The 20733-nt window shown below is 62.9% G+C and overlaps 3 protein-coding genes across 3 annotated transcripts; 1 reads left to right on the top strand and 2 right to left on the bottom strand.

Annotated features, from left to right (window-relative positions):
- Positions 1–401: 401 nt before the first annotated feature.
- Positions 402–4692, bottom strand: CUNH2orf81 (chromosome unknown C2orf81 homolog). The gene is made up of 4 exons (XM_068149731.1): positions 4666–4692; positions 1949–2176; positions 1597–1806; positions 402–1380 (listed from the first exon to the last, which is right to left on the bottom strand). The coding sequence occupies exons 1-4, from the start codon at positions 4690–4692 to the stop codon at positions 493–495; spliced, it is 1353 nt and encodes a 450-aa protein (XP_068005832.1). The 3' UTR covers positions 402–492.
- WDR54 (WD repeat domain 54) lies at positions 4622–14494 on the top strand. Its single transcript, XM_068149351.1, has 10 exons — positions 4622–4710; positions 5270–5489; positions 6231–6293; positions 6498–6564; positions 7739–7795; positions 8828–8955; positions 10379–10479; positions 11335–11497; positions 11757–11831; positions 12650–14494. Exons 1-10 carry the CDS (start codon positions 4691–4693, stop codon positions 12779–12781), a joined length of 1026 nt encoding a protein of 341 aa, XP_068005452.1. The 5' UTR covers positions 4622–4690; the 3' UTR covers positions 12782–14494.
- Positions 14179–20543, bottom strand: LOC137446590 (rho-related BTB domain-containing protein 2-like). Its single transcript, XM_068149348.1, has 9 exons — positions 20207–20543; positions 20022–20125; positions 18118–18303; positions 17099–18033; positions 16507–16625; positions 16239–16389; positions 15898–15986; positions 15509–15614; positions 14179–15427 (listed from the first exon to the last, which is right to left on the bottom strand). Exons 1-9 carry the CDS (start codon positions 20396–20398, stop codon positions 15258–15260), a joined length of 2052 nt encoding a protein of 683 aa, XP_068005449.1. The 5' UTR covers positions 20399–20543; the 3' UTR covers positions 14179–15257.
- Between the last annotated feature and the right edge of the window lie 190 nt (positions 20544–20733).

The raw sequence follows: 20733 nt of genomic DNA, 5'->3' as shown, positions 1-20733 counted from the left end.
GGGTGACAGGTTGGCCTTGATGATCTCTGAGGTCTTTGCTAACCTTATTGATTCTGTGATTCTACGATTCTGTGAGATGTGTGCCAGAAGGGCTGGCAGCACCATGGCCTGCTGACCACCCTGTTCTGGTGCCAGAGCCACGGTGTGACAGCCACAGGGCTGGTCTTCAGCACGGGAGCAGATCCAAGGGACAGAAACCTCTTTATTTGATGTCTGATTTCTCTGACAGAGCTGGCAAAAGGCACCGAGCTCCATCCTCCCCGGCAGAGCCGCGGCGCCACTTTGAGCGCCCAGCCCTGTGCCAGCCGCGGTGTTCGTGGTGACACCGCGTGGAACACAAACACGCTGAAAGCCACGGGTGAGGAGCCGTGGGAAGGCAATGTCTTCTCCGGGAGCTTGGGCGTCCAGGCGAGGGCAGCATCCAGCCGGCCACCCGGCCCGGACTGCTGGGAGCCGCCCGCAGCACTCGGGGTGAAGTGGGAGGTGCTGCCTTCAGTACTTGCTCTCGCCCGTGGCCTGCCTGGCAGCCATGGCCGGGAGGAGCACCGTGGGGTGGATGGGCCTCAAGCTCTGCTCGGTCTCCTCCTCCTTCTCGTCCTCTTCAACCTCTTGCTTCACACCGGTGTCCCATCTGAGGGTCACACCGGGGGCCAGCCGGACAGAGCCGAGTGGCTGAGGCAGGTGGCCGATGGGCTGGGGGGATCCGGGGGGGCGAACCTGGAGCTGTGTTCCCCTCGTAGGGACCGACCCCTGCGGCAGCCGCGAGCTGCCCCTCTCTGATCCCCGTCTGTGCCAGAGGGCACCATAGGGATGTGCCAGCAGCTTGTCCTTTGGGTCCAGCACCTCGACCTGTGGCCAGATCCAGTGCTCGGGCCGGCGTTGAAAGCCCAGCCTGGGGACCCCTGGAGTGGTGTTGGCTCCCTTCTGCTTCGGCCTTGGCCACATCGTGGTCAGACTGGCACGGGAGGGAGATGGAAGTGGTGACACCTGGCTTCTGCCCCTTGCCAGGCTTCTGCTCCTGTGGCTTCTTGCCCCTTGCCAGGCTTCTGCATCCCTGTGGGGTGACCACAGTGGATGCCATCCCTGCTCTGGCTGCCCTGGAGATGGGCAGGGGTCTGGTGGCCTGGCTGGGCGGCGGGGCCTGGGGGCTGGCTGAGGTAGCAGGGACAGAGCACGGGGAGGTTTTCCTTCAGGGGACCGAGGAGCAATGGCCACCTTGTCCGGCAGCCCCTGTGGATGTGATGGACCTTGCACAGGGAGGGTGGCACTGGTGTTGGGGACCTGAATGGAATGTTGGGGTGACACAGGGTGAGCTTCAGTCTCAGCAACCACAGGGGGGTCCTGCTTTTCCTGCTGCCACAGGGTCTGTGCACCAGAGACCTGTCAGGGGGAGAGCAAAGGGGGTCACTGGAGTGGGCTGGGGGTGTTTGCCTCCTGGCCACTTTGGCACAGACCCTCTGGCTACGTTCAGAAGGTGTGAGGGAGACAACTGTGCCTTGCTAGGCAGCATCCTGAGGACCTCCTGCATGAGACCAGGAGGTCAGGGAACATCTGCTGGGGCTACTCAGGACCATGGTGAGTTTGGGTCGGTCTCACCTCTCCTTCGCCCGGGGACAGACGAGCACGCTGGATGGGAACGCAGCCCTGTGCCCAGGAGTCCGTGGTGAGGGGCTCAGGCTCCTCATCCTCCTGCCAAGTGCCGTCTGCATCCTTGAGGTCCGAATCTCCCTCATCCCGTGCCAGGAAACGCCACTGGGCAATGTGCAGGATGGCATCCCGCGCCTGGGCCACCACGAAGGGCACGAGCTGCCAGCAGAGGCAGTGATGAGACTTCCACCGTGCGCTGCTGGTGCCCTGCAGCCTTGTCCCTCTCCACACCATGGAACGGGAGCTGCGAGGGACCTGCGGGCACCAGGATCCCCCCGAAAGCAGGGGGTGGGTACCTCACCTGCTGAGCCACATCAGCTTTGAGGCACCCATCCATCACACGGTCCAAGAGCTCGGCAAGGATATCTCCAACAGCGCTGTCCCCCTGCTCAGCCTCCAGCAGGGACAGCCACTCGTCCTGGGGCAGCAGCCCGGACACCACATCAGCATGGCTGGTGGCCACGACGGGCTGCCGGGACTTGTCCACCCGGGACTTGGAGGTGGCTGCTCGCTCCCGGGGGATCATTTTCTGTAGGGACACACAACAGCAGTGGCAGCTGGGGCAGACACAGCTTGGCAGCCACACCCCTGCCGGTACACCTCAGCAGCTCATCTCAGTACACCCCGATACACCCCAGCGCACTCCAGCAGACCCCAGCACATCCCAGCACTCCACAGTTCATCCCAATACTCCCAACACTCCCCAGCACACCCAGAGCACACTCGGCACACCCAGCACACACTCAGCACACCGCAGAGCACACTCAGCACACCAAGCACACACTCAGCACACCCAGCACACACTCAGCACACCGCAGAGCACACTCAGCACACCGCAGAGCACACTCAGCACACCCAGAGCACACTCAGCACACCCAGCACACACTCAGCACACCGCAGAGCACACTCAGCACACCAAGCACACACTCAGCACACCCAGCACACACTCAGCACACCGCAGAGCACACTCAGCACACCGCAGAGCACACTCAGCACACCCAGAGCACACTCTTCACACCCAGAGCACACTCAGCACACCGCAGAGCACACTCTGCACACCCAGCACACACTCTGCACACCGCAGAGCACACTCAGCACACCCAGAGAACACTCAGCACACCCAGCACACACTCTGCACACCCAGAGAACACTCAGCACACCCAGCACACACTCTGCACACCCAGAGCACACTCAGCACACCCAGCACACACTCAGCACACCGCAGAGCACACTCAGCACACCAAGCACACACTCAGCACACCCAGCACACACTCAGCACACCGCAGAGCACACTCAGCACACCGCAGAGCACACTCAGCACACCCAGAGCACACTCAGCACACCGCAGAGCACACTCTGCACACCCAGCACACACTCAGCACACCCAGCACACACTCTGCACACCGCAGAGCACACTCTGCACACCCAGAGAACACTCAGCACACCCAGCACACACTCTGCACACCCAGAGAACACTCAGCACACCCAGCACACACTCTGCACACCCAGAGAACACTCAGCACACCCAGCACACACTCTGCACACCCAGAGAACACTCAGCACACCCAAGCACACACTCTGCACACCCAGAGCACACTCAGCACACCAAGCACACACTCAGCACACCGCAGAGCACACTCAGCACACCCAGAGCACACTCTGCACACCCAGCACACACTCTGCACACCCAGAGCACACTCAGCACACCCAGCACACACTCAGCACACCCAGAGCACACTCTGCACACCCAGCACACACTCAGCACACCCAGCACACACTCAGCACACCGCAGAGCACACTCAGCACACCCAGAGCACACTCAGCACACCGCAGAGCACACTCAGCACACCCAGAGCACACTCAGCACACCGCAGAGCACACTCTGCACACCCAGAGCACACTCAGCACACCCAGCACACACTCTGCACACCCAGAGCACACTCAGCACACCGCAGAGCACACTCAGCACACCCAGCACACACTCTGCACACCCAGAGCACACTCAGCACACCCAAGCACACACTCTGCACACCCAGAGCACACTCAGCACACCAAGCACACACTCAGCACACCGCAGAGCACACTCAGCACACCCAGAGCACACTCTGCACACCCAGCACACACTCTGCACACCCAGAGCACACTCAGCACACCCAGCACACACTCAGCACACCCAGAGCACACTCTGCACACCCAGCACACACTCAGCACACCCAGCACACACTCAGCACACCGCAGAGCACACTCAGCACACCGCAGAGCACACTCAGCACACCCAGAGCACACTCTGCACACCCAGAGCACACTCAGCACACCCAGAGCACACTCAGCACACCCAGCACACACTCAGCACACCCAGCACACACTCAGCACACCGCAGAGCACACTCAGCACACCCAGAGCACACTCAGCACACCGCAGAGCACACTCTGCACACCCAGAGCACACTCAGCACACCCAGCACACACTCTGCACACCCAGAGCACACTCAGCACACCGCAGAGCACACTCAGCACACCAAGCACACACTCAGCACACCGCAGAGCACACTCAGCACACCCAGAGCACACTCAGCACACCGCAGAGCACACTCAGCACACCAAGCACACACTCAGCACACCGCAGAGCACACTCAGCACACCCAGAGCACACTCAGCACACCGCAGAGCACACTCAGCACACCAAGCACACACTCAGCACACCGCAGAGCACACTCAGCACACCCAGAGCACACTCAGCACACCGCAGAGCACACTCAGCACACCCAGAGCACACTCAGCACACCGCAGAGCACACTCAGCACACCCAGCACACCCTCTGCACACCCCAACACTCCCCAACACACCCCAGTACTCCAGAGGCCATCCCAGTGCTCCCCTGCACACCCCGTACACCCATCCCAGTTCCCCCCAGCCCGCTCCCCCCACCTCGCCCATGCCCCCAGGATGGCGTCCCGGTCTCCATGACAACCCTGCCCCCGCCGCGCCCGTGATGTCATCGCCGAGCGCCGGCGCTTACGTCATCGCCGAGCGACGCCGTCTCCATGGCTGCGGCCGACACAGAGTAAGGCGTGGGGGGGCGCCGGGGATGCTACTGGGGTCCCGGGAAGGGTATGAGGGTCCAGAGAGGGGTAAAAGGGAGCCCAGGACGGGTACGGTGGTCTGAAGAGGGGGCCCAGGGTGGGGGATCCCCAGGGCTGGGTGGTCCTGGGGACAACAGGGTCCTGGAAGAGGGGATGGACGTCCCGAGTGGTGGTTAAGCGCCCCGGGAGAGTGGACCGCGGGGAACCCCGGGGCGGGGAGTCTCGGAGAAGCAGGGTCCCGGGAGGGGGTACGGGGGCCCAGGGGGGTTAAAGTGGTCTGAAGAGGGAGGGTACGAAGGATCCGGAACGAGGGGAGAACCCAGGGGCGGGGGTTCCTGAGGGTGGCGGGGGCCCGGGAGCGTTACGGGGGTCGTGGGAGGACTACAGAGAGCCCGGGAGGAGCACAGGGGGGCTCCATGCATCACACCAGGGATGGGCCCGAAGGGTACGGGGAGTGTGGCGGGGCTTCAGGCTGCTGCTGGGATGTTGCGCCCCAACGCGGCTCGGCCCCTCGGAGCTGCCCGGTGCCGTTCCCCGCAGGATGTACCGGAAGGAGCCGAGCGTCCCGCTGCGGAGCAGCAGCGCCGCTCTCTACAACAACCTGAGCGTGCTGCGGGCGGGCGGGCGGCCGCTCACCTGCTTCGGGGCCGTGCACGGGCCCAGCCTCAGCCTGGTCACTGCCGACGGGCTCGGCTTCACCCACCGGCAGCTACCGGCCAAGGAGGCGGGCACGACCCTCAGCACCTCGCTCCTCACCCAGGTTAGGGGCTGTGGTGGGGCCATGGCCCCTTGCGGGTGGGACAAAGGGCTCCCGGGGGGTGGTGGACGCTTCTCTGGGTAAAGAACTGGCTGATGGCTGGGGCCAGAGTGGTGGGAACGGGAGTTAAATGCAGTTGGTGGATGGGCACCACTGGCGTCCTCAGGGGTCAGGACTGGGGTCAGCTCTGTTCAGTCTCTTTGTGCATGGGGATCGAGGCACACCCTGTGTCAGTTCACAGACTACACAATGCTGGGCAGGAGTGTCGACCTGCTGGAGGTCTGGGATGCTCTGCTGGATCAATGGGATGAGATTCAACATGACCAAGTGCTGGATCCTGCACTTGGGTCACAAAAACCCCAGGAACACTCTAGACTTGGGGCAGAGTCACTGGAAAGTGCCCAGTGGAAAAGGAGCTGGGAGCATTGCTTGACAACAGCTGAACATGAGCCAGCATGTGCCCAGATGGCATCCTGGCTTGGATCAGCAATAGTGTGGCCAGCAGGACCAGGACAGGATTGTCCCCTTGTACTCAGCACTGGTGAGACTACACCTTGAATACTGAGTTCAGTTTGGGGCCTAGTTACAGGCAGGAGCAGAGGGAAAGAGCCTCCTGAGAAGGTTTGTGAGACCTTGGAGAGATCTCCTGTAGCCTGTGAGAGAAGCCAGAAACAAGCCTGTCCCAGGTGAGATGGTGGGGGCTGACCCATCTTTGGCCCCCTCCTAAGCTGCCATTCCTTCCAGGCTGCATGGTGTGTCCTGCCATCACGGGTCCTGCTGGTGCTGACCTCCCAGAAAGGGATCCAGGTGAGGAGGTTTCCGTGGAGGGTGGGAAGTGAGGTCGCGACCATGGGAGGATGAACTCACTGTGAGGACAGCTGGGGTCTGGGAGGACCTTTTAAGGGTCCTGCTGTGTACCCAGGGAGCTGCCACTCTCTGCTGTTGTGTCTGAAGCCATAAAAGAAGCTTCCCCAGCCTCTTGCCCCTCATGCTGCTGCTTTTCCTCCCCAGATGTACGAGTCCGATGGCTCCGTCATGGTTTATTGGCACGCGCTGGACGTCGGAGAGCATCCCCCAGGTGAATTGGTGACACCAAGCTGAGTAGTGCAGGTGACACACCTGAGGGAGAGGATCCGTCCAGAGGGACCTGGAGAGGTGGGACTGCATGATGAAGTTCTACAAAGCCAGGTGCAAGCTCCTGGCCCTGAGCTGGAGCAGTCCCCGGTATCAACACAGACTGAGGATGAAGGGCTGGAGAGCAGCCCTGTGGAGAAGGGCTCAGGGCTGCTGGTGGGTGCAAAGCTGGACATGAGCTGGCACCAAGCACTCACAGTCCAGACCAGACCATATCCTGGGCTGAGCCCAAGCTCTGTGGGCAGCAGGGGCAGGGAGGGGATTCTGCCCCTCTGCTCTGCTCTGCTGAGACCCCACCTGCAGTGCTGGGGCAGCTCTGGGGTCCTCAGCACAGACAGGGACCTGTTGGTGCAGGGCCAGAGGAGGCCACAGCAATGCTGGGAGGGTGGAAGCCCTCTGCTGTGAGGCCAGGCTGGGAGAGTTGGGGGTGTTCAGCCTGGAGAAGAGAAGGCTCCAGGGAGACCTTCTGGTGGTCTCTCAGTAAAGGGGCCTTTAAGAAAGCTGGAGACAGACTAGGAGGGTCTGTAATGATGGGTCAAGTGGTGATGGTTTGAAACCAAAAGAGAGATTTAGACAAGAGGAAAGGGAGAAAGGCTTGCAGTGAGGGTGGTGAGACACTGGCCCAGGATTCCCAAAGAAGTGATAGATGCCTCATCCCTGGAACCATTCCAGGTCAAGTTGTTTGGGACTCTGAGCAACCTGCCCCAGTTGCAGATGTCCCTGCTGACTGCAGGGGGGTTGAACTAGATTATATTTAAAGGTCCCTTCCAGCCCAAACCATTCCCTGACTCCATGATTCCTGTAGTGCAGCCTGGTCCTTCCTGGCCTGGATCTCCCCCAAGCAGCCTCACTCCCAGACCCAGCTGGGACCAAGCCAGGACAGAGCAGCTTAGCAGAAGGATCTGGAAAAAGTCTCTGAATCTTACTGCCTCTTCTGTCCTGGTGTCATGGGGCCCCAGGGAGGCTGGGGAGGGGCACAGAAAGGGCCCAGCATGGCAGGGACAGAGCTCACCCTGAAGACAAGGCCAGGCCGGGCTCGCGGTGCCTCGCAGCACGGCGCTGCCCTCCCGCATGCTGGGAGCTGCCCGGGGTCAGGCCCTGCTCTGGTTTCCTTGCAGCACAGGCAGTGTTTGCTCGAGGGATCGCTGCAGCTGGAGGACACTTCATCTGCGTGGGTGAGCTGGGAAGGGAAGAGGGGGCGAGGGGGGCCCCAGGGAAAACGTGGGGCCAGCTGAGGGAAATGCTGAAGTTCACCAGGGGCAAGTGCAGGGTCCTGTGCCTGGGGAGGAACAACCTCCTGCACCAGGACAGGTGAGGGGTGACCTGCTGGAAAGCTGCTCTGCAGCTTGGGACCTGGGAGTGCAGGGGGACAAGAAGTTCACTACGAGGCAGCAATGTGCCCTTGTGACCAAGAAGGCAAATGGTCTCCTGGGGTACATGAAGAGGAATGTGACCAGCAGGTCAAGGGAGATTCTCCTGCTCCTCTATTCCACACTAGGGAGGCCACAGCTGGAGTACTGGGTCCAGTTCTGGGCTCTCCTATTCAAGAGGGAAACAGAGAACTACTGGAGGGAGTCCAGCAGAGGTTGGATGCTGAGGGGCCTGGAGCATCCCTGTGAGGAGCAAAGGCTGAGAGCCCTGGGGGTGTGGAGCCTGGAGAAGAGCAGCCCCAGAGGGGAGCTGAGCAATGCTCAGCCAGAGCTAAAGTATGGGAGACAAGAAGCTGGGGCCAGACTCTTGTCAGTGGTGCCCAGGGACAGGACAAGGGGCAGTGGGCACAAACTGGAACCCAGGAGGTTCCATCTGAACAGGAGGAGAAAATTGTTTGCTGTGAGGGTGCTGGAGCCCTGTCTCAGGCTGCCCAGAGAGGTTGTGGAGTCTCCTCTGGAGAGATTCCAAACCCTCCTGGACATTGTGATCCTGAGCAGCCTGCTCTGGGTGACTCTGCTTTAGCAGGGGCTTGGACTAGACGATCCCCAGAGGTCCCTTCTAACCCTACCATGCTGGGATTCTGTGAGGGGGGCTGGGGTTGGCCTTGGAGCTGTTGTGGGCTGAGAAGAAGGCAGCTTGGCAAGCAGCATCTATGAGGAGCGGCCCCACAGGACCAGAGGGTCTCAGGGGAAGCAAGGTGCCCTTCTGGGGCTTCATCCCCAGGGTGTGAGGTGGGATGAGCCCCTCTGCTGATCCCTGCTCTGTCCTGTCTGCAGGGACCTCCTCTGGGTCGGTGCTCGTGTTTGACATCCCCCCAAAGGGGACAAACATCACCGTGAGCGAGGTCCTGGAGGAGCACCGCGCCGCCATCACCGACATCGCCTCGGAGCTGGGCCAGGCTCCGGTATGCGGCAGGCTGGGGCTGTTGGCTGGGGGAGCTGGTGGGGTCCATGGTGCCAGAGGGGTGGCAGTGAGGACATCAGCCATCCCCTCAGCAATCCTGGGGACACCAGCTGCAGGAGCTGAGGTTCACCCAGTCCCCAGCTGTGGTGAGCTGTTCCTGGGGTGCAGCTCCTCACCCTGGTCACCGGGGCTCGCCATGGCCAGCCCAAGCTCACAGACCAGCCCAAGCTGTCCTCATCCCATCAGTGCCCAGCTGGTCTCTGCCTTCTCCCCCCTTTGGTCCCCACGTTTCTCAGCTGGCTGGATCTTAGCCCTGGAAACCTAAGTGCTCAAGGAGAGGAGCAGCAAGGGTGGGGAAGGACCTGATCCTCACACCCACAGAGCAAGGCTCATTGCTGGCCCAGAGCATCCCATGATCCAACAGGATGTGTTCCAGGGTTGTGGAACAAAAGCAAATGAGCAAAACTGGCTGTGAATAATTAAAATGAACTAAGAGCTCCTGGGAGTTACTGCAGCAGCCCCTGAGAGAAGGGCACAGGATGTGTCCTGCCTGTGTCTCCAGGGCCATCCTGGGCCACTGGGAGAGGTTCCTGGACTGGCTTCCTGCAGCTCAGCTCCTTCTGGCTGACATCTCTGCGTGGAATTAGGGAATCTTTTTGTTTGGAAGAGACCTTTAATATCACTGAGTCCAACCCTTAAGCCAGCACTGCCAGGTCACCACTAAGCCATGACCCTCAGCACCACATCTCCATGGCTTTGAAACCCCTCCAAGGATGGGGACTCCAGCACTGCCCTGGGCAGCCTGAGCCAGCCCTTGACAACTCTTTTGGGGAAGAGATTGTTCCTCATGTCCAATCTAAGAGTGCAGATGCACTGCCTGGCTCCTCATTATTGGCTGCCCCCTTCCCAACCAGGACACCTTCCCTAATTAGTCACATGAATGTTCCCTGTGTTGGGGCTTCCCCTGCATTAATTGATTCCAAATCAGCCTGGTGGGGCTGGCTTCTGCAGAACCCACTCTGGTCCCTGCCCCTGCCCGTGCTGACTCCTCTGACACCTCTTTGGACTTTGCTCTGTGGTTGAGGCAAGAGACAGACCCCAGTGTGCAGTCCCAGGTGCTGGGGGGTGAGGAGTGTCAAGTTTGGGCATGGAGGGAGGGGACACAGGGATTCTCCCTAAAATTCCTGCTAGGTGGAACTAACACTGCCCAAGGTGGACGTGCCTGAGCTGCGGTGCCCAGGGGAGCCAGGCAGGCCCCACTTGCTCACCAAAGCCATCAGCACTCTGTGACCTGTTAAACTTTAAGCTTGTTCTGCTGTTGGCTCTGGCTCTGCTCTGTAGCAGCTTCTGTGGTGCAGGGAACTGGAGCAACCAGAACTTTCTGCCAGTGTCAGAGCCAACTTGACCCCACCTCTGCTTCACAGGCTGGAGCTGGCGATGTGGTGACTGCTGATGACGCTGGCACCCTCTGTGTCTGGAGCTCTGGAGAGGAGTTCACCTTGCTCAGCAAGATCCTGGCCTTTGGGTGAGCCCATGGGTAGGAGGGAGCCACATGGTGGGGTTCTCCTTGGCATCTGGTGTTGGACATCCTTGGCCAAACTGTGCCAGTGTCTGGTGAGGGGTGGGAGGACACCCAGCATCAGCCCCCAGCACACGGGTCTGGGGCTGGCAGGGGAGGAGGTGTAGCACATGTTCCTGTCTACAGGCCTGGGGCTGTCTGGCAGAAAGGGACCTGGGGGTTCTAAGGGACAAGCAGCTGAAGAGGAGCCAGTAGTGTGCCCAGGTGGCCAAGAAAGCCAAAGGCATCCTGGCTTGTGCCAGAAATGCTGTGTGCAGCAGGAGCAGGGAGGGGATTGTGCCCTTGTACTCAGCTCTGGTGAGGCCACACCTTGAATGTTGTGTCCAGTTTTGGGCACCTCAGTACAAGAGATGTGGAGGTGCTGGAGCCAGGGCAGAGGAGGGCAAGGAAGCTGTGAAGGGCCTGGAGAATAAATCTTGTGAGGAGAGACTGAAGGAGCTGGGGCTGGTTAGTTTGGAAGAGACTGAGGGGAGACCTCACTGCTGCCTACAACTACCTGAAAGGAGGTTGTGGAGAGGTTGGTGCTGGTCTCTTCTCACAAGAGGGAACGGCCTCAAGCTGTCACTGGGCAGGTTTAGACTGGACATGAGGAAACATTTTTTCCCAGCAAGAGTGGTCAGGGCTTGGAATGTGCTGCCCAGGGAGGTGGTGGAGTCCCCGAGCTTGGAGGGGTTTGAAGGTGCTTGGGGCTATGGTTTAGGGGTGACCCTTGCAGAGCAGGATCAGTGGCTGGGCTTGGTGACCCTGAGGGTCTTCCCCAGCCTGAATGTTTCTGTGATTCTGTGGCCCCCCTGTGCCCAGCTGCTCCTGCTCCTCCGTGAAGCTGTGGCAGGGGATCGTGGCTGCGGGCTACGGGAACGGGCAGATCCGGCTGTACGAGGCAGCCAGCGGCGTCCTGCGCGCAGAGGTCAACGCTCACGCCCGCTGGATCTACGCCCTGGACCTGGCACCGCAGACAGGAAAGGTAGGCCTGGCTGTGCCATGGCTCCATGGCACGTGTGCCACATCCTCGTCCTGCATCCCACCCCGCATCCCACCCTGCATCCCGCCCCGCATCCCACCCCTCATCCCACCCCGCATCCCACCCCGCATCCCACCCCGCATCCCGCCAGCCTGGAGTGTGGCAAGGGGCTGCTCGCTTGCCCCAGCACGTGGCACTGCCACCTCTGTGCCATCCCTCTGGCCTCCCAGGTGCCCACAGCTCCTGCCCCCTCCTGTTGCAGCTGCTGTCGGGTGCAGAGGACTCCTTTGTTCATGTCTGGAAGCTCAGCAGGAACCCAGACACTGATGATGTTGAGGTGAGTCTGGGTGGTGGCAGCCCTCAGTGCAGAGCTTGTGGCATGTTCATGGCACACGAGATGTTGTGGGGCTGTGGTGCCACTGCTGATCTGTCCAAGCAGCAGTGGTTCTTGTGCCAGTGCTGGTGTTCCTTCCCCTGTAATGGCCACACCTCAAATACTGGGTTCAGTTTTGAGCCCCTCACTCCAAGATGGACATAAAAGTGCTGGGGTGTGTCCAAAGAAAGGCAATGAAGCTGGTGAAGGGTCTAGAGCACAAATCTTGTGAGGAGCAGCTGAGGGAGCTGGGGTTGTTTAGTCTGGAAGAAAGGAGGCTGAGGGGAGACCTTCTGGCTCTCTACAGCTCCCTAAAAGGAAGTTGGAGCTGGCTGGGGGTTGGTCTCTTCTCTCAAGCAGCAAGTGATAGGACAAGAGGGAATGGCCTTAAGTTGTGCCAGGGGAAATTTAGGTTGGACATGAGGCATGATTTCTTCCCCTTGAGTGCTGTCAAAGCCTGGCCCAGGCTGCCCAGGAATGGAATCTCCATCCCTGGAGAGGTTTCAAAGCTGTGGGGATGTGGTGGTGAGGGCCATGGCTTCGTGGTGAGCTGGCAGTGCTGGGTTAAGGGTTGGACTTGATCTTCGAGGTCTTTTCCAGCCAAAATGATTCCATGATTCTATGCCATGACTCCATGTCATGGCAAGCCCACTGACCCAGCCACAGTCCCTGCCCATTGCCGCACGGCGATGCCCCCGCAGGCAGGCAGGGGCCTGGCACCTGGCTGCGGTGGGTTCTGCCCCCCCTGGCCACTGCCACCGGCTGCCTCTGCCCTGCTGCAGATCGAGCACTGCCACGCCGAGTGTGTGACCGACACCCAGGTGTGCGGTGCCCGCTTCTGTGACCCCGAGGGGCTCTCCTTCGCCGTCACCGGCTACGACCTGAGCGAGATCTTCCGCTACGGCCGGGCGTAGGCTGCCGGCGGGCACGGCACAGGGACACCCGGCAGGCAGCGGCGGCGCCTGGGGCTGTCGGCACCGCGAGCAAGGAGGGGGTCCCGCACCCACCCCCCAGCTTCTGCTCCGTGGCGCCCGGGGTGGAAATCTGCACGACAGCAGAGCTGAGCCGGGATCTTCATCGCTCCCACGCCAAACCTGCCCTCTGTGTGCCGTGTCCACACATGGGGAACGTGGCCCTGGAGCCGCTCCAGCTGCTCGGGACCCCAGGAGAGGTGGGAAGGGCCCCTCCGGCCCTTCCCGGAGGGCAGGCGGTGTTGGCAGCAGGGCTGGGAGCAGAAGCAGCTCCTCTCTTCCCAGCCTGATTCAGACGGGAGTGGGTCCAGGTCAAACCTGTGTTACACGCTGCTCCGGCCCGCAGAGCCTCAGGAGCCGGTCCCAGCCGGGGCGGTGCCGGCGTCTCCTGGGTGCAGCACCCGTGGGAGCACCCAGCCCCAAGGCGACACTTACCTGGGAGGAGGAGGAAGAGAGGAGCCTCTTCTCCTCAGGGAGCTGTGGGGACATGTGGGTTCCCGTGCTGGGACTTTCCAAGCCCAGGGCTGCCGGCCAGATGTGTGAGGCCACAGCTGTGCTCAGGGCTGGAAAAGGCAGAGGCAGCTGCCAGGAGCTTTCCAGGAGCACCCCCGTGGGTCGCTGCCGTGTCCTGTCCCCTCGCCCCATCCCCCTGATCTTGCCCTGTGTTCTCCTAAGCTGGCTTTGACCCAGACCTGGAATTGGGGATTGGGGGCAGTCACTGCAGCCAGACACCCCCCAGGCTCTGCCCCAGCTCCTTCCCTGGGGGATTGCCCTGCCCAGCCCTCCTGTCCCCGCTGATGGGACACCAGAGACAAGCTTGGCCTGCAGCTCCACTCCCAGGGCCCTACAGGGATGGGGAGGGACAATGACACAGGGGGCCCCCTAACCCAGTGCTATGGGTTGAACTCAGCCTATTTCAGGCCCTGGGATGGGGGTAGAGCTCCCAGCCCCTCCTGCTATGCTGCAGTGAGAGCTGTGGCCAGGGATCTGACCTGCCCCAATGCTGCCCAACCCCAAAGTATGGGGACACAGACCCCTCCCCATGCACCCCAGATATCCCCCCCACCCTGTGTGCTCCAGTCATGTCCCTGCCCCAAACACCCCCATCTATCAGCTATGCCCCTCAGGTGGGGTCAGCCCCCCACACTCCTCTTCCTCACCACCTTCCATGTGATGTATAACCTCCTCCCTCCCCCCTCATGATACATGCACCTGAATAAAGCCTCCTCCCTGGCACTCCTTTGTGGGGGTGTGTCTGGGTTGCCACTCTGTGTGTGACAGCCACGAACCCCAGGGTGGGGGACGCTGGGGAGGGGGGCAGCAGTCAGAGCAGAGCCCAGTCCCATTACAAAAGGCTTTATTAAAGGTTAAAACAGCCGATGCTGAGGCATGGGCAGCCCCGCTCACAGTGCTGGGGGGCCCTGGGAGGGGGGCCCTGGGAGGGGGGCCCGAGGGCCGGTGTGCTCATGGGGTGGGGGTAAAAAAGTGTAAAAACGGTTGTGCAGTTCAGCCTGGAGGGCCCAGGCTGGGGACAATGACCCCCACGCTGCCAGGGTGACACAGCCCACGTGTGGCACAGCGGGGGCACGTCCAAGGCACGGAGATGAGCTGGGAGGGGGGGCACAGGCTGCCCACCCCCCCCAGCAAAAGCAGCCCTTATAACCACACAAGCACCCAGGGACTCCCATGCCCACCCCCCCAACCCCACTCACAGCTTGGCCCCCCCATTGCCTCTGGCAGGGGGAAAATACAGCACCAGAAAGCCCTGTCCGGGGAGCACCCGGCATGGAGCGGGGGGCCGGGAGGGGAGGAGGAGGCTGGCAGAGTGCCCCCCCCTGCCCAGCCCCACAATACTGCTCGGTCAGAGGTAGCACCAGCATTGACCAGGGTGGAGGGAGCCCTGCTGGCATGGCACAGCTTGGCAAGGCTGAGACAGGTTGGCACAGCACAGCATGGCTGGCACAGCTTGGCGCAGCTCGGCACGGCCTGCAGAGCTCAGCACAACTCAGTCTGGCCGGTACAGCTTGGCATGGCTGGTACAGATTAGTATAGCTGGCATGGCTGGCATGGCTGGCAGAGATTGGTATAGCTGACACAGACTGGCATGGCCAGCATAGCTCAGCACAGCTTGGCGTGGCTGGCACAGCTTGGTGTGGCTGGCACAGCTCGGCATGGCTGGGCACAGCTTGGTGTGGCTGGCACAGCTCGGCATGGCTGGCACGGCTCAGCACAGCTCGGCCACGCTCCCGTGCCGGTGAAAGGCACGGAGGGACAGGGAGGGGAGGATGAGCCACGACCCAGCAAGCTTCTGTAAACAGCCGGGCCGGGGGGCGCCGGGGGGTACCAGCTGCCCTCTGGGGCGTGGGGCCGAGCGGGCACGCACGTCCCCCCCGGTCCCATCCGTGCCCCCCTGCCCGGCTCAGGAGACGTGGGGCGAGGGTCTCCAGAAGCACCACTTGCTGCGGGGGTGCTGCTTGCGCTGGAGCTGCTCCTCCCTCTCCCGCTCCTTCTGCGAGCGCAGGTACAGGTCCTCCTCCTTCAGGTACCACACCGGCGGCCACCGGTGCCGCTCGAAGTGCGCCCGGTTCTCTGCGGGTGTGGCACCGGGGGGCGTCAGGCCGCAGCCTGGCACCCCCCACACCGCTCCCCCCGGCCCTGCCTGCGCCCTACCTGGGGACATGAACTTCATCTCGCGGGGGAAGCGGCGGCAGACGTCGTTGTAGTTGGTGCAGATGTAGTGCAGGCACCAGGCGGCCAGCTGCTGGGCGTTGTGGAACTGCGGGCACAGCGCGGCAGGCGTGGCACGGGGGCACCACGGCAGCATACACCCAGACTGCAGGGCTCGTGCCACGGTCACCCCCCTCCCACCCAAGTGTTTGGGTCCCTTCAAGCCACCGGGCTCGAGCCATGGCCACCCCAACCCAGCACCACCTGCACCTGAGGGATTTGGGTCTCATCCAGAGGTCTCACACTGTGACCAACCTCCCCTATCACCTGCACCCTGGGATTTGGGTCCCCTCAAGCCACAGATCTCACGCCACAGCCACCCAACCCCATACCTGAGTCATCTCCAGGTAGATGATGACCTGCTCATCGATCTCCACATGCTGCATGAAGGCTCTCAGCAGCTCATCCACTGCGTATTGCTCTGGGGGTGGAGTGTGAAGGGAGGTGTCAGCAGCGGGAGGGGGTCACACTCACCAGGGCCATGTGCCCCAGCAGCCAGGCCGTGCCCCAGGGCTGAGCCAGGCTCATCCCACTCTTACATAAGGCCTCCATTAATGACAGGCTGGGGACACATCGATCTCTGTCCCCATGGCAGTGTCATTGTATTGGCAGGTGACGTCAGTTGTGGGGGGCACCAGGGCTGGGGGATGATGTCTTGTTGGGGGGGGCTCACCTGTGAGCGCCTGCAGCCGGGGCAGGCAGAGACGGTTGGTGAGGATGAGGAGCTCCATGGCATCCAGGTCAGGCGTGGGGGTGAAGACGCCGGTGTAGAGGAAGTCAAGGACAGCGCGCAGGCAGGCACAGTTGGTGCCAGGCAGGGAGACCTGCGGGACGGGAGGTCTGGGGGCAAGGGCTGGCAAACAGAGAGCCCCTGTCCTGCCAGCAGCCTCGTGGCAGAGCTGGCGGGGTCACCCCTCCTGCCATGCCCCCCGTCCCCTCACCTCAGCAGCGTAGCTCTCCCGGAACGCCCCCCGGAACATGGCCATCATCCAGTCGCAGCCCGCGATGAGCAGCGGCTTGTGCGCCGGCACCGCTCCATCGTCCACACAGAACACCACATCTGGGGTGGCATGGGGACAGCCTCAGCGTGGGGACAGTCACCACTCAGCTCCCCCAGCCCTGGCCACAGGGACAGCTGCCCCCTGGATGTCCCACACACAGGGCAGTCGCCCCTTGGTCACCCCAGCCCCTACCATGGGGGTAGCTGCCCCTCAGCCACCCCTGTCACAGGGACAGTTGCCCCTTGGCCACCCCAGTCCCAACCACAGAGACAGGCACCCCTCAGCCCCCCCAGGTCCTCCCATGGCTGAGCCAGCGCAGAGAGTGTGGCACTGCCACATGGGTGCCAGGGACAGCACAGAGAGGCTCTGGAACCCAAACTACAATGAAGAGCAGAAGGAGAGGGATCAGGGTGGCCAGGTCCATGGAGATCACCACAGATGGAGGGGAAGAAGCTGAGTGATGTTCCCAGGCAAGGCAGCTTCCCCCCAGACCGTCTCTCTGTGCCCCAGCTCACGCCTGGAACCCCCATACCTGCAAAGACTCCTTTCCCCAGGCACTCCTTGATGCGGTTGGCGCGGCGGACGTGGAAGGCCTTGGTGATCTCCTGGTTCATGAAGCTCTCCTTGTTGAGCACGTTGGCCACCATCATGCGCAGGTCGAAGACCTCCAGCAGCTCGGCAATGGTGGCCACCTGCATCAGGTCGCCTCGGGCTTGGTCCAGCCGCCCGGTGTAGAGGTACTCGAGGACGGCGCGGAAGGGCTCGGCCTGTACCCGCTGGTCCATGTGCACCACCGCCATCTGCTTCTCCCGCCCTGTCACCGGGTCCGCCACCGGCTCCCAGCGCATGCTGACGAAGCCCCGGCCCCAGGAGGACAGGTCTCTGCTCCCAGCGTCGCCAGGCACCGCGCCGTCCCCCACCGCCAGGCGCAGAGCGTCGTCGCTCTGCGAAGTCCTCAGTGGGGCGCGCGCCCCGTCGGCCAGAGCCCCCCGCTCCCCATCCAGGCTCTTGGTGCGGGCTGCCGGCTCCTTGGCCGCCCCACCCTGCGGCCCCTCCAGAGTGAAGAGGTCGTAGAACTTGGAGCAGGAGGTGGCCAGGTAGACGCGGTGGGCAAAGACCTGCTGGCCGCCGTGCAGCTGGAAGACGACGTCGGCGCAGAGCGGGGTGTGGAAGAGGGCGGCGGGGCCCCAGGTGCGGCCAGAGGGGGGATCGGGGACCTGGATGACAGGTGGGGGAGGTTTGGGGGGTCGGAAGGGAGCCTGCAGCAGTGGGCGCTGCATCTTCTTCAGGTGGGACTTCCAGAACTGGAGGTGGCGGCGGGAGATGAGGGCAGCTCGGATGGCGTTGTCAAAGACATCCTTGATGCCAAACTGGGCCACCACGCTGGTCTCGTAGTAGGGCACCCCCAGCTCCTTGGCCACCTCGTGGCCACGCTCTGGGGGCAGGATGTCAGTGGGCTTGATGGGCCTGGGAAGGGACAGAGCGGCAACACGTCACCATGCATGCCGAGGGGCCCGGGCCCACCTCCCCCACCCAGCACCGTGGCATTACTTGGCCAAGGGACGCCGGGCGCGGTTGACGGCATCCAGGTCAGCGTAGCGCAGGTCCAGCTGGCACCCCACCAGCACGATGGGCGTGCGGGGGCAGAAGTGCTTGATCTCGGGGTACCACATCGTCTTCACGTGCCGCAGGGAGTTGGGATTGGCCAGCGAGAAGCAGAGCACCACCACGTCTGACCTGAGGCCAGGAGGAGGAGGAGGGTGAGGGCAGCCACGCCCTGGTGCAGCCCTGCTGTCACCCTGCACCCCCCTGCCGCAGCACCAGGGGTCACATCCTTGTGCAGGGACACCAGTCACTGTCCACGAGTCTGGGGCCTGCCACCTGCCCCCAAGAGCCACCAGGACAGAGAAGGGAGCTCGAGGTCACCTGGCTCTGAATCCTCACAGTTGGGCAAACCAAGGACTGCCCATCAAACACAACACAGGGCTGGCAAAGCATGGCACAGGACCAGCATTGCATAGCACTGGGCTGGTGGAGCATGGCATGGCATGGCACAAGGCTGGCATGGCACAGGACTGGCACAGTATGGCACAGTTCTGGTACAGCATTTCCTGCCCCAGCACAGAACCACAGCAGCACTTGAGCACAAGCGAGTGCACAACGGTGCCCACAGGGAGCGGTCAGGTGAGTGCCAAAGCATGTGCCAGCCTCCAGCACATGCAGAGCTGCAGGGATCTACCCTGATCATCCAACCTGAGCCCTGTCCCTACACCCAGTGTGACGCTGCAACGCTGTCACCACCCTGCCAGCAGCTTCCGAGGGCAAGGTGACAGGGGATGCACAGGAGGTGCCAGAGGTACCCAGGTGCCTGCAGCCCCTGGGGCCTTATAAGGCAGGTTGGGGGGCAGGCACGTGGCCCCAGTCCCGGTTTGTTTTTAGTCTGTGCCTCGCCGAGACGTGACCAAGAGGCGCGTTTGGAGCCGGGCCCATGACACGGACCAAGATAGAAGCCACCGGCCGCCTCCCGCGGGCCCCCGGCCAGCACGGGAGCCGGCGCTCACTCGCAGGCGATACCGATCTGCGCCGGGACTTGGCACCCGGCACCCCGCGGGGTCAGAGCCGGTAGCAACAAGCGCTGCGGACACCTCGGGATGAGGGAATCCCCCACGTCCCCCCACCCTGGAGGGCCACCCTAGCCCTCCGCCGCTGGCCCCGGTCCGTGCGGAGAGGAGATTAGAGTGTACCGAGCCGCGCTGGCATAGTGCGGCGGGCGATAAGAGCCTGGACGTGCCAGCGGCCACGGGAACCAGGGGGTGTTTACAGCCTGGGAGCACGGGGGGGGGCGGGGGGGGCAGTGACCGCTTGGCCACAGCCTGGGGACACCTCCCGCTGCTGCCCAAGCTGGGGCCATGGTAGCCACAGTACCCCCAGGCAGAAGGTGGACATTTCTGGGCCTTCTGGGGTGCTAGAGCTGATCTCTGGGGGCTGGCAACAGCCCAAGGGGCCCCTTCAGCCTCACGTGTCCCCCCCAGGTGGGCAGGGCCAGGGACTCATGTTGCCAGTCGTGGGTGGGGGTGACGGTGGAGGAGCCCAGAGTACTGGTGGCAGGGCTCGGGATGCTGGGGTTGGGACAGGTGCCGGTGGCAGGGTTTGGGTGATGGTGGCAGGGCTTGGGGTGCCAGTTACGGGTGATACTATCAGCAGAATTTTGAGTGCTAGTGGTGGGTGGGTGTGCCAGGGGTGGGGTGCTGGTGGCTCAGTGTGCCAGTGGCACATGGGGGTGCCAGTGGTGGGGCTCAGCGTGCCAGTGATGGATGGGGGTGCCAGCAGCAGGTTGGAGTGCTGGTGTCAGGGCTAAGGGTGCTGTAGGTGGGTTGAGGTGCTGATGTCAGGGCTCAGGGTGCCAATGGTTGATTGGGTGCCAATGTTAGGTCTCGGGGCTCCAGTGCTCCCACCTGCCATAGGCAAAGCGTCGGTCCTTGTGGTGGTCCCCAAAGGTGTCCCAGAGACGCAGGGAGACGCTGACCTCGTCCACCACATCCCGGGAGCGCTCCAGCACCTATCGGGACAGGGAAAGCCACCGTCACGGCCCCAGGTCCAGCCCCCCTTGTTCCCCCCCGGTGCCCCTGATACTCGGTACCTCCTGGCAGACGCGGTACTGGTCGATGGCCCAGACGGTAGGGACGTGGGTGGCCAGGAGCTGGTACTGGCTGAGCGTGGCGTTGCAGGCGCGGGCGCAGATCAGCCGCGTCTTGCCCACCGCATTGTCGCCCACCACCACGCACTTGATGGTCTCGACGTTGGGGCGCTCGTAGTCCACGTCCAGGTCCATGGGAACCGGGGACGGCACCGGACACTGGGGGGGACACCGGGAGGCACCGGGGGGGGGACGCAGCGGCCCCGGCCCCGCACGGAGCGGCCGCGCTCAGCGCCGCCCCCCGCCCATGCCCGCGCCGCCGCCCGGGCCCGTTAGCCCGCCCGCCCCGCTTCTACGAGCCAATCCGAGCTCTCCCTGCCGCGTCGCCCCGCCCCTCTACCCCCGCCCCGCTGGCTTCACCAATCGCGATCGAGCCGCCCCTCCTCGCCCCTCCCCGCCGCCGCCAATCCGCGCCCGCCCCGCCCGCGCGCGGACAAAGGAGAGCCGCCAGGGGGCGCCCCGGCCACGTG

Source organism: Melanerpes formicivorus, unplaced genomic scaffold (assembly GCF_026170545.1).
Source record: "Melanerpes formicivorus ecotype bairdi unplaced genomic scaffold, bMelFor1.0.p_v2 SCAF_18, whole genome shotgun sequence".
Taxonomy (NCBI): Eukaryota; Metazoa; Chordata; class Aves; order Piciformes; family Picidae; genus Melanerpes; species Melanerpes formicivorus.
The sequence above is the reverse complement of the archived record's forward strand: the minus strand, read 5'-3'. Positions and strand labels throughout refer to the sequence as shown.

What these genes read in the sequence shown, in the direction of transcription:
- WDR54 (XM_068149351.1), top strand. Translation starts at nt 4,691, where the DNA reads ATGGCTGCGGCCGACACAGA. An exon ending in ATGGCTGCGGCCGACACAGA is followed by an intron (nt 4,711 to 5,269) that starts GTAAGGCGTGGG and finishes CGTTCCCCGCAG; the next exon opens with GATGTACCGGAAGGAGCCGA. An exon ending in CAGACACTGATGATGTTGAG is followed by an intron (nt 11,832 to 12,649) that starts GTGAGTCTGGGT and finishes GCCCTGCTGCAG; the next exon opens with ATCGAGCACTGCCACGCCGA.
- LOC137446590 (XM_068149348.1), bottom strand. Translation starts at nt 20,398, where the DNA reads ATGGACCTGGACGTGGACTACGAGCGCCCCAACGTCGAGACCATCAAG. An exon ending in GGGGAAAGGAGTCTTTGCAG is followed by an intron (nt 16,626 to 17,098) that starts GTATGGGGGTTC and finishes ATGCCACCCCAG; the next exon opens with ATGTGGTGTTCTGTGTGGAC. An exon ending in CCGGCTGCAGGCGCTCACAG is followed by an intron (nt 15,987 to 16,238) that starts GTGAGCCCCCCC and finishes CTCCACCCCCAG; the next exon opens with AGCAATACGCAGTGGATGAG.
- CUNH2orf81 (XM_068149731.1), bottom strand. Translation starts at nt 4,692, where the DNA reads ATGGAGACGGCGTCGCTCGGCGATGAC. An exon ending in CGGCGTCGCTCGGCGATGAC is followed by an intron (nt 2,177 to 4,665) that starts GTAAGCGCCGGC and finishes GTGTCCCTACAG; the next exon opens with AAAATGATCCCCCGGGAGCG. An exon ending in TGTCCCCGGGCGAAGGAGAG is followed by an intron (nt 1,381 to 1,596) that starts GTGAGACCGACC and finishes TCCCCCTGACAG; the next exon opens with GTCTCTGGTGCACAGACCCT.